At 40.7% G+C, this 12,771-nt stretch overlaps 1 protein-coding gene across 19 annotated transcripts in view; it reads right to left on the bottom strand.

The window, feature by feature from the left end:
* RAPGEF2 (Rap guanine nucleotide exchange factor 2) overlaps positions 1–12,771 on the bottom strand; it is a 316,637-nt gene that overhangs the window by 34,399 nt on the left and 269,467 nt on the right. For all 19 annotated transcript variants that reach the window (XM_023558460.2, XM_023558463.2, XM_023558464.2 and 16 more), the window contains one exon: positions 4,955–5,113. In XM_023558460.2, the coding sequence (XP_023414228.2) occupies positions 4,955–5,113 (159 nt within the window). The remainder of the gene's footprint in view (positions 1–4,954; positions 5,114–12,771) is intronic.

The raw sequence follows: 12,771 nt of genomic DNA, 5'->3' as shown, positions 1-12,771 counted from the left end.
TCTAGTGGATTCTTTAAAAATTAGGAAAGATTTTAAGAGCAACCATTTAAAAATGACCATAAGGATGACTTTAATGAAAGATACAGTGAAACTCAGAGATACCACAGAATATTACAAACTTGGTAATTATTGTGATAAGAAAACTTTTAGGAAGTCTGTTCAGGCAAGGTCACCAAACAAGCCACATACTTGTTTTAGTTCAAATCTTTATTCTTATAACTGGTATTAAGGGTAATCCCTGCTCCTACAGAAAAAGTTGACAAAAATATGCTCATCAAGCAATTATTCCTCCATGGTCCCAAACATAAAACCTCAGGACTTCTGGCAAACCAGGAGCAGTTCATGCTCGAGAAGCAGCACATTGCAACATGAAGTTTCTCCAACTCATCCGGCTGATACAATCTCATTAATTTTTCTATTAAGAATTTTAGAAGGAAAAAGTTAAAAATTCAAAAGTCATAGGCCTTTCTTGTACAAATAATTGTGTATAGTTTAAAAAAACAACAACAAAAAGGCTTAAATCAACTCATTTCCTTAACACTGACCATAGGTATACATGTTTTGAAATGTGTGGTCTCTTAGTCTGCTCTCAAAAATATTTTCATTTTTTTCTCTTTATAGTACGGCAAAATTGCTCTCCAAATATATATGAATAAAATTACGTGATTTAGAAATTTAGAAACTGAATTTCATGTCCAAATAATTTCAGGTGTTCTTTCTTATATTCGGAAACCCTGGTGGCATAGTGGTTAAGTGCTACGGCTGCTAACCCAAAGGTCAGCAGTTCAACTCCGCCAGGCGCTCCTCGGAAACTCTACAGGGCGGTTCTACTCTGTCCTACAGGGTCCCTATGAGTCGGAATCGACTCGACGGCACTGGGTTTGTCTTTTTTTTTAATATTCAGTTTTAGAGAACACACTCACATCATCATTTTATCATTTATCTTCTAAAAAGAAAAAAAAAAGTAGATAGGTTATATAAAAGAATATGTGTTTTGAAGAGAAATGCACAAAGGTTAACCTTCTTAACTAAGGATATAAGAAAATGAGGGTACGTTTGATTTGAAATTCTGAGCGTCTAGACACTTTGGCATTTCTTCTGAAGCAAACTGAAACAGCAACCCCTTTTCCCTATTAAAAAATCACAAACTGAACTTCTAATATGATCACATAGATTGTTATCTACACAGAAATTTTAGTTGAAATTTTTTCTAATTTTTTATACTAGCAGATTTATTTTGCTTTAACAAATTTATAAATCTATTGTGAAATTCACAAATAAAATAGAATTAATTTTAGCTGGTACGAGAGCCGGTTGAAAACGTGTGAATTAGGTGCAGTAACTGTTTCAGTGGAGTTCTATCCGAGTCCCTGGGTGGTGCAAATGACTAATGCGTTTCGCTGCTAAGCAAGGGCTGGAGGCTGAGTCCACCCAGAGGAGCCTTGGAAGGAAGCCCTGGTGATCAGCTTCTGAAAAATCGACCACTGAACACTCTACGGAGCACAGTTCTGCTCTGCCACAGACGGGGTCACCATCAGTCGGAACTGATTCAATGGCAACTAGTACACACTTTCAGAGAGGTGTTAACACATGAAGGTACTGTACAGTCCTGGCACCTTAGCACAAAATAAAAATTCAAACAATTGCATTTACGAAAGGCCAATGGCAATTTATCTCACATAATTATTTTCCTTTGGGCAAATGACACCGTAATTTATATTTAAGCAGAAAAATTATAAACAAAGAATGTAGCATAATTAGGCTTTGTTCAACATACAACATACTCAACTTTATTTATCCATGGCAAAATGGCTTTCTCCTCCAAAATTACTTAAAAGTGTCATTAGCTCCCATGATCCCAGAGAAAGAAGAATCTACCACAGATTTATCTTAAGAGGTTAGCTCTATTTAACCTGGTACTTTGTAGTCTGTAAGGGAAATTCATACCTAACTGTTCACAAAGGTATCCAAGTGTTCATTCCCCACTGAAGGGTATACGGCAGGGCTAAGCAATGCCTGGGGAGTCACCGGCAGGTCTAAGACACAGGCAGTGGAGAAGGAAAACAGGGAGAGGAATCAGGGAGTAGGTGGGCACAGGAAGACGAAAGGAGAAAGGGACAGGAGGAGGGAAAAGAAAAGAGGTATATGGGAATGGAACACTATATTGCCTGGTTCCACAGGATGTTTGTACCTGGCTATGACCTTTGTCCGTCAAACCAAACAGAGGGGAGTAAGAACAGACACTGCAAAGAAAGGAGCACACAAAGGAGGAGCCCAAAACAAAACGCTGCCTTCAGCATATCCCGGGATCCCAATGAACAGAAACAGATGTGAAATCTATTCCACTCACCACTGCGTCCTTAGACTCAACACAACCTCAACTAGTTCTCACACTACACAGTATTTACTTTGGAACCACTGGAATTATAAGGTAATGCGGGTTAATCATAGGCAACATACCTTTTTCTTGATAAATACATGACAATTTTCTTCATTTCATTCAATACCTGCTGATTCCCTACAATGAGCTAAGTAGAATATCACAAACGTACAGAGGCCATTTTATGAATGAACTAAAATATGATTCTCACTGTCTCCTTTCTTTCCCCTTACAGGATGATCTGCCGTTTGTATGTTCTGACAGCTATATGACATTTTAACAAAAACATACTAAAATACTTTTCTAAACAAGCGTTTACATTAAAATGCCTAAATTCATTCTCCATTCTTGTTCTACTATTAAGGGAAATCCATGCCTGAGCAGATGGGTTGGTGAAAGTACAGGAGTGACCCTCGAAACCTCTGATTTAGTGGCTTGGAATGGAGCAGAGAGGAAGAAAGAGACTTCCCGAGCAGGGGCCTGACCCTGACTCTCCTGTGTTTGTGGGAGCCTCCTTCAGGAGTTACCGGAGTCTGTACATCTTCATCAGAGTTTTCTTTTGAATTGAAGTCTATCTTGAAACTCTGTCACTCTGGGTTTCCCGCCATTTCCTTACCCCATAAACAGATTAGACTGTATTCCCCAGCATAACCCTGCCTTCTCTTCACTTCCTAGGGCTCCCAGATAAACATTTAATATTACCTGGTACATCTGGCATTACTTCAGCACTCTGTAAATATTTAGTCATATCATAACATTTTTATCAGTTATTCTGAAACATTTTGAATATTTTAGTCCCAAGATTATGAAATTTCTAGCAACAGGGTTTTGACAAACTAGGAGGTGTTACTGTAATAGCTGAATTCTTAGAAATAAAGTAACTTTTACTAGACCTTTAAGGACAAGAGTGTCCTCCTTGAATGTTTTGTAATCCCAACATATAGAAGGGCTGAGGGAAGAAATAGTAAGAGACAGCAGGGTGGAGAAATTCTTAACGCTCTAGAGCTCACTTCAAGCCAGTTTAGCTTTATCTTTTTGAGAGTACAATTCCAGAGCTAAAATAATACATATGACCCTTTCAAAATGAACATTCTCAGGCCAAAGACTTTGGGATTTATCTACCATTTTCTTTTATTATACCAAATAATTGAGAATTGACTGCAATTTGAACGCTTTTCTGACATTACATATTTGAATCCTGAATTCATAGCCATTTTTTCCCCTCAATAATGTTCATTAAAGGAATTATCTTGCAAAATTATTCTATAATGATAACAGCGTTTTACTTACACTCATGATTTTTTCCTTTTAAGTAAAATAGCTAAAATGAAAATTTAAATGATGAATTCCATTTTACATTAATTAGTCATGTGTTACTTAACATCCACGATACATACGTTCTGTGAAACAAGAAGTTATGTAATTGGAATGTTGTGCAAACACCTGGGTCTGAGGGGCCCCGCCTGGAGGCGGCTGTGTGACGCATGGTTCAGGCAGCTCCCAACTGCAGACACCTCAGGTGAGCGCTCAGCCAGTCCCTCCTGGCACACGGCCCATGGCTGTGAAAGTCATGATGGGAGGACCCCAGGCACAGGCCTGGGCGGCAGGGGAGGTGTCTCAGTGACCCGGCACCCCCACCTCGTCTGAGCCCTGTGATGGCTGCCGACCTACGGTGCAGGACTGGGCGCCCACTCTTCCCAGTGGCGGGGGCACCTGTCCCCGCAGGTGGGGGGCAGCAGGGCGGGCTTGCTGCAAGTTGGGCTGTGGGCATCTTCTGGAGGGCACTGTGGGAAAGGGTTTTACGACTGAACTACAAAAATGCAGTCCATTCTTTTACAATAAACCATATTGTCTTTCAGGCTGAAGACTAATAAATACAATGGACACTAAACATTAATTAGCCTAGTCAAATATTCTGGCTTATTTACATTAAAATACTTTATTTTTCTTTTCAAGCACAAACTTTATAAACAATAAGACAAATTATAAATAATAACAAAAGCATCTTAAAGTTACTTCTTACTAATATAGAGGTTACCAGATAAATTAATCTAATTAAAATTTTTATTTGGCTTCAATGTTTTCTGTAGTCCACTATTAAATGCTTTTGCTATCAAGTATTTTCTTTTTATTAGTAATCATTTTCTTTTACTAGCATATCTTTCTATGGAATAATTACTACGAAAAATTTCCATGACTCTTCTAAAATTAATTACCTTGTATGTATTCAAATAAAAATACTGTATAACTGTACCATATCTGTATTATATCTATTTATAATTTCTTTTAATAATGTGTTTTACTTCCATATTTTTGATGAACAGATTATGGATGGAAATTTTAAAATACCATCTTCATTTTATAGAACCTTTAGTTCTATAGAGTTCCAACAACTTTAAGGGATATTTTTAATTTCCTGGGCCTGGTAAAACTACACGTGAAAGTTTCTACTTAATAACTTCATTTATAAATATAAAATAATACCTGCTTGTATAGGCAGAAAACTGTCACAACAATCCCATGTAAGTGTTCTACACTAAGAACAAAACACACGTCTTTAATGACATTTTATACCTGGCAGTCATCCACCTTTGTTTTCATTACGCCTTTCATGTATTCTTTGTCCATGGTAGGAGAGACACCAAAACTGTTTCCCATACATAGTATCTCTGCTTTTCCATCTGGATAAGTAACTTCCACAGAACCATTCAGAATCACTGACCAGGAGTCCAGCTAATCAAAGAAAAACAAAAAAGACAGAGCAGAAAATAATATTTTGAATATTTTGAATGAATACACATAAAATAAATATTTTAAGACTCCATTATATTTATTACATTCCTACAACCCAAAGTACTAGAATGGTCACTAAAAAGACTTACAGATCTTTCATTTTAAAGATGGAACAAATAACTCAAGCATTATATATATTATATACGGAATATCATTGTTTTTTCTTCTAAATTTTATTGTTGTTGAGAATATACACAGTAAAACATTTCAATAGCTTCTATATGAACAACTTCGTGACACTGATTACATTCTTTGAGTTGTACAACCACTCTTGCCTTCCTTTTCTGAGTTGTTCCTTCTTTATTAATAAAAACTCACTGTCCACTAAAGTTTCTATCTAATCTTTTGAGCTGCTGTTGTCAATTTGATCCCATATAGATAACTATTTAAAGGGCACAATGCTCAAGGCAAACTTTTTTTTACTAGTTAAGCTAAACTACTGTTCGGTTTTAACATGACTTCAGGTGATATTTTTGGTTTAAAGTTTAAAGATTCGCGGGGCAATAGTTTCAGAGGTTCATCCACCCTCCACGGCTCCAGAAAATCCAGAGTCCATGAGCATTTTAAATTCTGTTCTGTATTTTCCTCCTTTTGATCAGGATTCTTCTATGGAATCTTTGACCAAAATGCGTGGTAAATGTACCCAGACATCACCCAGTTTTTCTGGTCTCATGGCAAAGCAAGAAATTTTTCATGATAGCAATTAGCCACACATTCCATATCCTCCTACTCCTGACTTTCCTTCTTCCTCTGTTGCTCCAGGTGAACAGAGACCAATTGTTGTGCCTTGGTTGACCACCTGTGAGCTTTTAAGACCCCAGGCACTACGCAATGAACCAGGAGGTAAAGAAGCACTAACACGTTATTACGCTAATTAACTGGGGTGTCTCACAAAAGCATGACCCTAAACCTCTTTTTTATGTTGTGGTTGTAAATACATCACACATTTGTCAATCCAACTTTTTACAGGTATACAACTTATTGACAGCAATTACAATAATTGGCTATGCAACCATACTCTTAATTAATGTAATTTTTCCATCATCATTAACTACCCTCCTTACCCCCTTCCTCCTGCCCCTGGTAACCAGTAATAAACTTTGGTCTCTATACATTTGCCTTTTCTTGTCTTTTTATCTAAGTGAAGTCATACAATATTCATTCTTTTGTGATTGGCTTATTTTGCTCAGCATAATGTCCTCAAGCTTCATCCACAGTATAGCATGTATCAAGACTTCACTTCTCCTTGCTGGCTGAGTAGTATTCCACTGCATGTATGTAGCACATTTTGTTCATGTATTCATCTGCTGATGGACATTTAGCTTGTTTCCACCTTTTGGCTATTGTGAATAGTGCTGCAATGACCATTGGTGTACAGGTCTCTGAGTCTCTGCTTTCAAGTCTTAGAGGTATACACCTAGGAGTGGAATTGCTGGGTCATATGGTAGTTCTATTTTTAGTTTTTTGAGGAACTGCCACACTGCTTTCCACAATGGCTGTGCCATTTTGCATTCCCACCAGCAATGGGTAAGGGTTCCAACTGCCGTACATCATTGCTAACATTTGTTATTTTCTGTTTTTTTTGTTTTGTTTTGAATCTCAGTCATCCTAGTGGCAGTGAAATGTTATCTCATTGTGGTTTTGACTTTCATCTCTCTGATGGCTAATGATGCTGAGTATCTTTTGATGGGTTTGGTGGCCATCTGAATGTGCTCTTTGGGGAAATGTCTATTCAAGCTCTTTGCCTATTTTATGACTGCACTATTTTTCTTTTTGTTGTTAAGTTGTCAAAGTTTTATATATATATTCATTATTAGATTTTTGTTGGATATATGGTTTCTAAAGATATTCTCCCATTTGGTAGCCCGTCTTTTCAGTTTTTTGGTAAAGTCTTTTGATGAACAAATGTTTTTAATTTTTTGAGGTCCCATTTATTTATTTTGTCTTCTGCTGCTTGTGGTTTTGTAATTATATTAGTGTGGTGCAACGAATTACTGCTAGCCATGGTCTGTGTGACTCACATACAATGACTGAGTGAAACTATGTGTCTCAGTCATCTAGTGCTGCTGTAACACAAATACCGCAAGTGGATGGCTTTAATAAAGAAAAATTTATTTCTTCACAGTAAAGTAGGCTAAAAGTCCAAATTCAGGATATCAGCTCCATGGGAAGGCTTTCTCTCTCTGTCGGCCTTCTCATCAATTCCACCCCCCCCCCCCCCCCCCCCCGGCTAGGAGGTTCTAGGACACGCTCTGCTCCCTGCACTGCTTTCTTGGTGGTATGAGGTCCATCCTTGGTCCTTGCCCCCGACCCTTGCTTCCCTTTATGTCTTGTAAGATAAAAGGTGGTGCAGGCCACACCCCAGGAAACTCCCTTTACACTGAATCAGGGATGTGACCTTAGTAAGGACGTTGGAATCCTACCTTGATCCTCTTTAACATAAAAATACAATCACAAAATGGAGGACAACCACACAATACTGGGAATCACAGCCCAGCCAAATCGATGTACACATTTTTTGCAGGACATAATTCAATCCATGACACTATGCAAATAAGGTATATAGAACCTGTGATGGTCGGGGTTATGTATCCACTTGACTAGACATGATTCCCAGCATTCTGTGACTGTCCTCCATTTTGTGATCTGAAGTAATTATCCTCCATTTATGTGTTATAAATCCTAACCTCTACATGTTAATGAGGCAGGATTAGTGTGGGGTGTTCACTGAGTCACAGCCTTGTGGGAGGGTGTGACTCAAGTCCTTCCCTCACTCAATTTACTCCTTTCCCTGGGTGTACCCTGCTCTCTATCTGGATCCTGTGTCTGGCTCGTCACTATCTGACCTGTTTCTTGGGACGTGTGCCAGTGGCCTGCTCTGTCTGACCTGTCAATTCGGAGATTCACCAGCTTTCGCAGCCTTGTGAGGCAGCAGCCTATCACCTGGCCTGCCAATTTGGGACTTGCCAGCCTCCACAACTATGTGAGCCATTTCCATGATACGGTTCATGAGTTCTGTGAGATGCTGCAGCAAATTACTGAACCCAAAGACAGGGGGGACTGTACTGAGTAGAGGAGGAGTAGCTGATATTAGAGATGATGGAGTGGTACAGCAATTTAGAAAGGCTGGATATTTGGGACATCTTTAACCTCTGCCTCATAGGAACCAGCTTTGTGCTGATCTTTAATAAAAGAAATTATTCACTTAGTTGGGTGCCAGAAGTGGGATCATTGCAATGACTCCAGACTCATGGAAGCATGGGACTTGTAAGAGAAAGAACAAAGCAGAGTGGGAAGAGAAACTTTTGATTCTTGGGTGGTTACTTTGGTGGCTGTTACACTTAATGGCTGAAAGGAAACAAAGAGACGTTATGCTGCAGCTGAGGTGAGAAAAGCCACATCTGTAATGGCTTGGGGCAAAAGCCAGGGCAGATACACAGGATGATTGACAGAGGGCCAGCCAGTGGCCCAAGGCCATATGTATACGAATGGGAAGACAGTGGAGGAGTTGAGAAAATGAAACGGATGTTTTTAAAAAAGGATTGTTTATTTTAATGTACTATGGACACTGAATGTTTCTCCCACCTTGTGTTGTAAAGCAAACCTAAATGTATGATAGAAATGAATACTGGGTATTACAGATGACAGACAGCATGTGACTCTGCCTTCAGCCAATACTTGATCAGATATGCTAAAAGGGGAACTAGGATTTGCCCAATGAAACACAGGGTTTTTGTTTCAAGCCAGTAGCCTTGTGCATAGAGTAGGGGCTTAGGTCAAAAACCTGGGCCCCACTCAGAATTTACATCTGAAAATACAAGCTGATTCGCCCAGGACTTCTGGGAGAGGAGACAATTTGCATTTGAAAGAAGGACCTGCAGAAAAAAAAAAGATTGTTTTGCTTTTTGAATTTCCAGCAAGCAGTCTGCCTTTCAGAGCACTGAAGCACAAAAGTCAGTGCCCATCAGAAGGAACCCCCTTCCAGGATTGAGAGTTAAAGGGAGCCATCAAGTAGATAGCTTGGTCTGCTCACTTTTGGTGATCACCTGGGTCCACTCATGAATGAAAGTGAGGGAAGTGCAGCAATGAAGTGAAGGGCTGAGTTTGGACATGTCCCATTGGCACCCGCTGGCCTAGCCCATAGAGGCTAGGGATGAGAGAGAGGAGGAAGTGCTAGACAACAGAAATGCAGGGAGTTGTGTGGGCTCCTGAGTTTATGGGTGGAGCCTGACTGACCTCACCCACCAGGGCTAGTGATAAGAGACAGAAAGAAGGGGCTGGCTGGGCTGAAGTGCCGGGAGGTGTGTGTGAACCCGAGACTACAGGGCTGGTACCTGTTGTGACCTAGCTTGGATGGACAGGAATGAGCTGACCAGAACCCCACCGAATGAAGAGAAAAATGTCTGATATCATGAGCTGGTGCAGATTCCTGCAATTTGATGGCTTGCTCTGGATTAGACCTTGCATATGGATGTAGATACTCAAAGTTCCAACCAGAACAGAAGATTCTTCAGAAAAAGGAACAAGCTTGTCTCCTCAGAGTAGTGGTTTAATAGGGTTGGGTAATTTAAATATTGGCTACCTAAAACAGGGGGAGATAAAGGCATGAAGTGGCTAGCTTACATGCTTTTGTGGGCATGCTTATACTCAAAATGAGGGGGACAAGGAAGGATTTTCACTGAATAGATTCCTCTTTTCCTTTTCCTGATGGGTCTGGGGAAGAGAGGGTGGGGGGAGATGATGATAAGATTATATGATTCAGTTGTATTGATTGGTAACAGGATTAATTATGATTGTAAAAACTTTAATTGTAGAAGCTGTTAAGTGTGAAAGAGTGGACTAAGGGGGAAGTACTGCTGGACTCGAGTACAGTGGCCAAACCTAAAGCCCCTTAAAGGTTTTGCTATGCTGACAGCTCATAAGGCTCAGAGCAAGGGAATATCTCTCTTAGTTAAATTTTATCATATACCAGAAAGGTGAAGACAAGATGACTTACGGAGAACCTGACCAGATGAGATGGACACCTGTGGCAGACCTGACTGGCTGGTACCTGAGTAACCTCACTTTGAGGACTCTTTGCCCTATTGAAGGACTAATTGTTAATGACTGTTTTGGACTGGTAAAATGATTGGGAGGGGGAAGTTATCCTCCAAGTATGAAAGAACCACGGCTAGAAAAGCCAGGGGGTGGCCTGTGGTACAACAGATTGCGTTTGTGTGGCTTTTCTAGCAAGGGTCTTGTAGCTTCCACCCCAGTGACTGGGTGGGACTATGCAAATAAGGTAATTGTGGCCCACCGAGGAGATGGTCAGTTTTGCCATTCTGCTGGCTTAAAATGAGCCATCTCAGAGGCAGAAAGAGAGGATCTCACCCCCAGCAAGGAAGAAGAACCAAGAACAGAGTGTGTCCTTTGGATTCGGGATTCCTATGCTAGGACCCTCCTAGATCCAGGAGACAAAGAGAGCTGTAACATTGAAGACGGCGAGAAGCAACAGCAGAGAAACAGTGGCAGCAGAGCCAGGAGACTGGCAGTAGATAGCTCGGTCCACGGGAAAAGAAAGCTGAGTGCCTATGGGCAGGAGGCTTGCTGGCAGAGTAGGGTGCCTCTGGGCCAAGGCTTACTGGTGGAGTGCGGGTGCCTTATAAGTGCCTCTGGGCACTTATAAGCAGAGCTAAAAGAGCAGGGCAAGCAGGGCAGAGACTGAGGGCCAGAAAGAGGTGTGCCTGTGAGCACGGCTGAGAAGAGACTGTCCTGATGGCAGAACTGTATCCTGAGCATTCCTGAACCTGAACTGTAACTTCTTACTTCCCTGATAAACCCCATAATCCTAAGTAGAGCCTGTGAGCTCTCTGTGGCCACTGCAATGAGTTATCAAACTCAGCCGAGAAGCACAGTGTACCATGAGAGGGACAGATGGTGTCAGAACTGGTAAAGAGGGCAGAGTGAGGAGACATGTCTGACCTCCACCTCAGGAATCAGCCTTGGGGTGTTGATCTTGATTCTCCTTCCCCCTCATCAAGTTAGAGGAGGTCAGATCCACTGTCACACCACTGTTACAATTAGATAGTCCATTGTTGAAAGCTAGGCCTGACAGTGCTACCCTGTTTGTTCTTCAGAGAATTTTATGGTTTTAGTTTGCACATTTAGGTCTTTATTCCATTTTGAATATGTCTTCGTGTATGGCATGGACCCTGTTTCATTTTTCTGCATGTGGATATCTAGTTTATCCAGCATCATTTATTGAAGAGCCTCTTCTTTCCCCATCAAATAGACTTAGCACCCTTGTCAAAAATTAGCTGTCTATGTGTGGGAAAGCCCTGGTGGTGCAATGGTTAAGCACTAGGGCTACTAACTAAAAGGTCGGCAGTTCAAATCCACCACGTGCTCTTTGGAAACTCTATGGGGCAGTTCTACTCTGTCCTACAGGGCTGCTATGAGTTGGAATCGACTCGACGGCAACAGGTTTGGTATATGTGTGGGTTTATTTTCTGGACTCTGCATTCTATTCCATTGGTCTGTGTGTCTATTGTTATATCAGTACCAGGCTGGTGGTGTAGTGGTTAAGTGCTACGGCTGCTAACCAAGAGATCAGCAGTTCAAATCCACCAGGTGCTCCTTGGAAACTCTATGAGGCAGTTCTACTCTGTCCTATAGGGTTGCTATGAGTCGGAATCGACTCAACGGCAGTGGGTTTGGGTTTACAGTATGAATTAAAATCAGGAAGTGTTTGAGTCCTCCTCCTCCGTACATCATTTTGTTTGATAAAAGGCATTATATATATGTATGTATTTGTGTGTGTGTGCGTTTTAGGTGAACGTTTACAGCTCAAGTTAATTTCTCGTACAAAAATTTATACACATATTGTTATATGACATTAATTGAAATCCCTATAACGTGACAGTTCTGGGTTTCTTGTGTCTATTCAACCAGTTCCTGTCCCTTCCTGCCTTCTCATCTTGCCTCTGGACAGGAGTTGCCCATTTGGTCTCGTGTTATCTGTTTGAACTAAGAAGCACACTCTTCACGAGTATTATTTCATGTTTTATAGTCCAGTCTAACCTTTGTCTGAAGTAGGCTTCAAGAATGGTTTCAGTTCTGGGTTAACAGAGTGTCCAGAGGCCATGGCTTCGGGGGTTACTCCAGTCTCAGACCATTAAGTCTGGTCTTTTTAAGTGAATTTGAGTTCTGGTCCATACTTTTATCCCACTCTGTCAGGGACTCGCTTGTGTTCCCTGTTAGGGTGGTCAATGACAGTAGCTGGCCACCATCTAGTTTTTCTGGTCTCAGGCTGATGCAGTCTCTGGTTTATGTGGCCCTTTTGTCTCTAAAAGGCATTATATTTATGAACATGTAAGATACAAAACCTCAAGTGTTAATGCATCATACATATGTGTATATAGAGGTATGTGTGTGTACGCAGTTATATTCATATATATAATAACCACATAGCAGACACAGTTACAGATAGTTCTTAGACATAACCAAACACCTTGCAAGATTGGTTTTCTGGGTTTGAAAGATTTAAGACCATAGTTTTGCGGGACAACTCAGTTAATATAGTTCATAAAGTATATGTTCTACATCCCGATGCGGTGAGT

Source organism: Loxodonta africana, chromosome 13, assembly GCF_030014295.1.
Source record: "Loxodonta africana isolate mLoxAfr1 chromosome 13, mLoxAfr1.hap2, whole genome shotgun sequence".
In the NCBI taxonomy this organism is placed as follows: Eukaryota; Metazoa; Chordata; class Mammalia; order Proboscidea; family Elephantidae; genus Loxodonta; species Loxodonta africana.
Note: the sequence above shows the minus strand (reverse complement) of the source record. Positions and strands in the feature narration are given on the sequence as shown.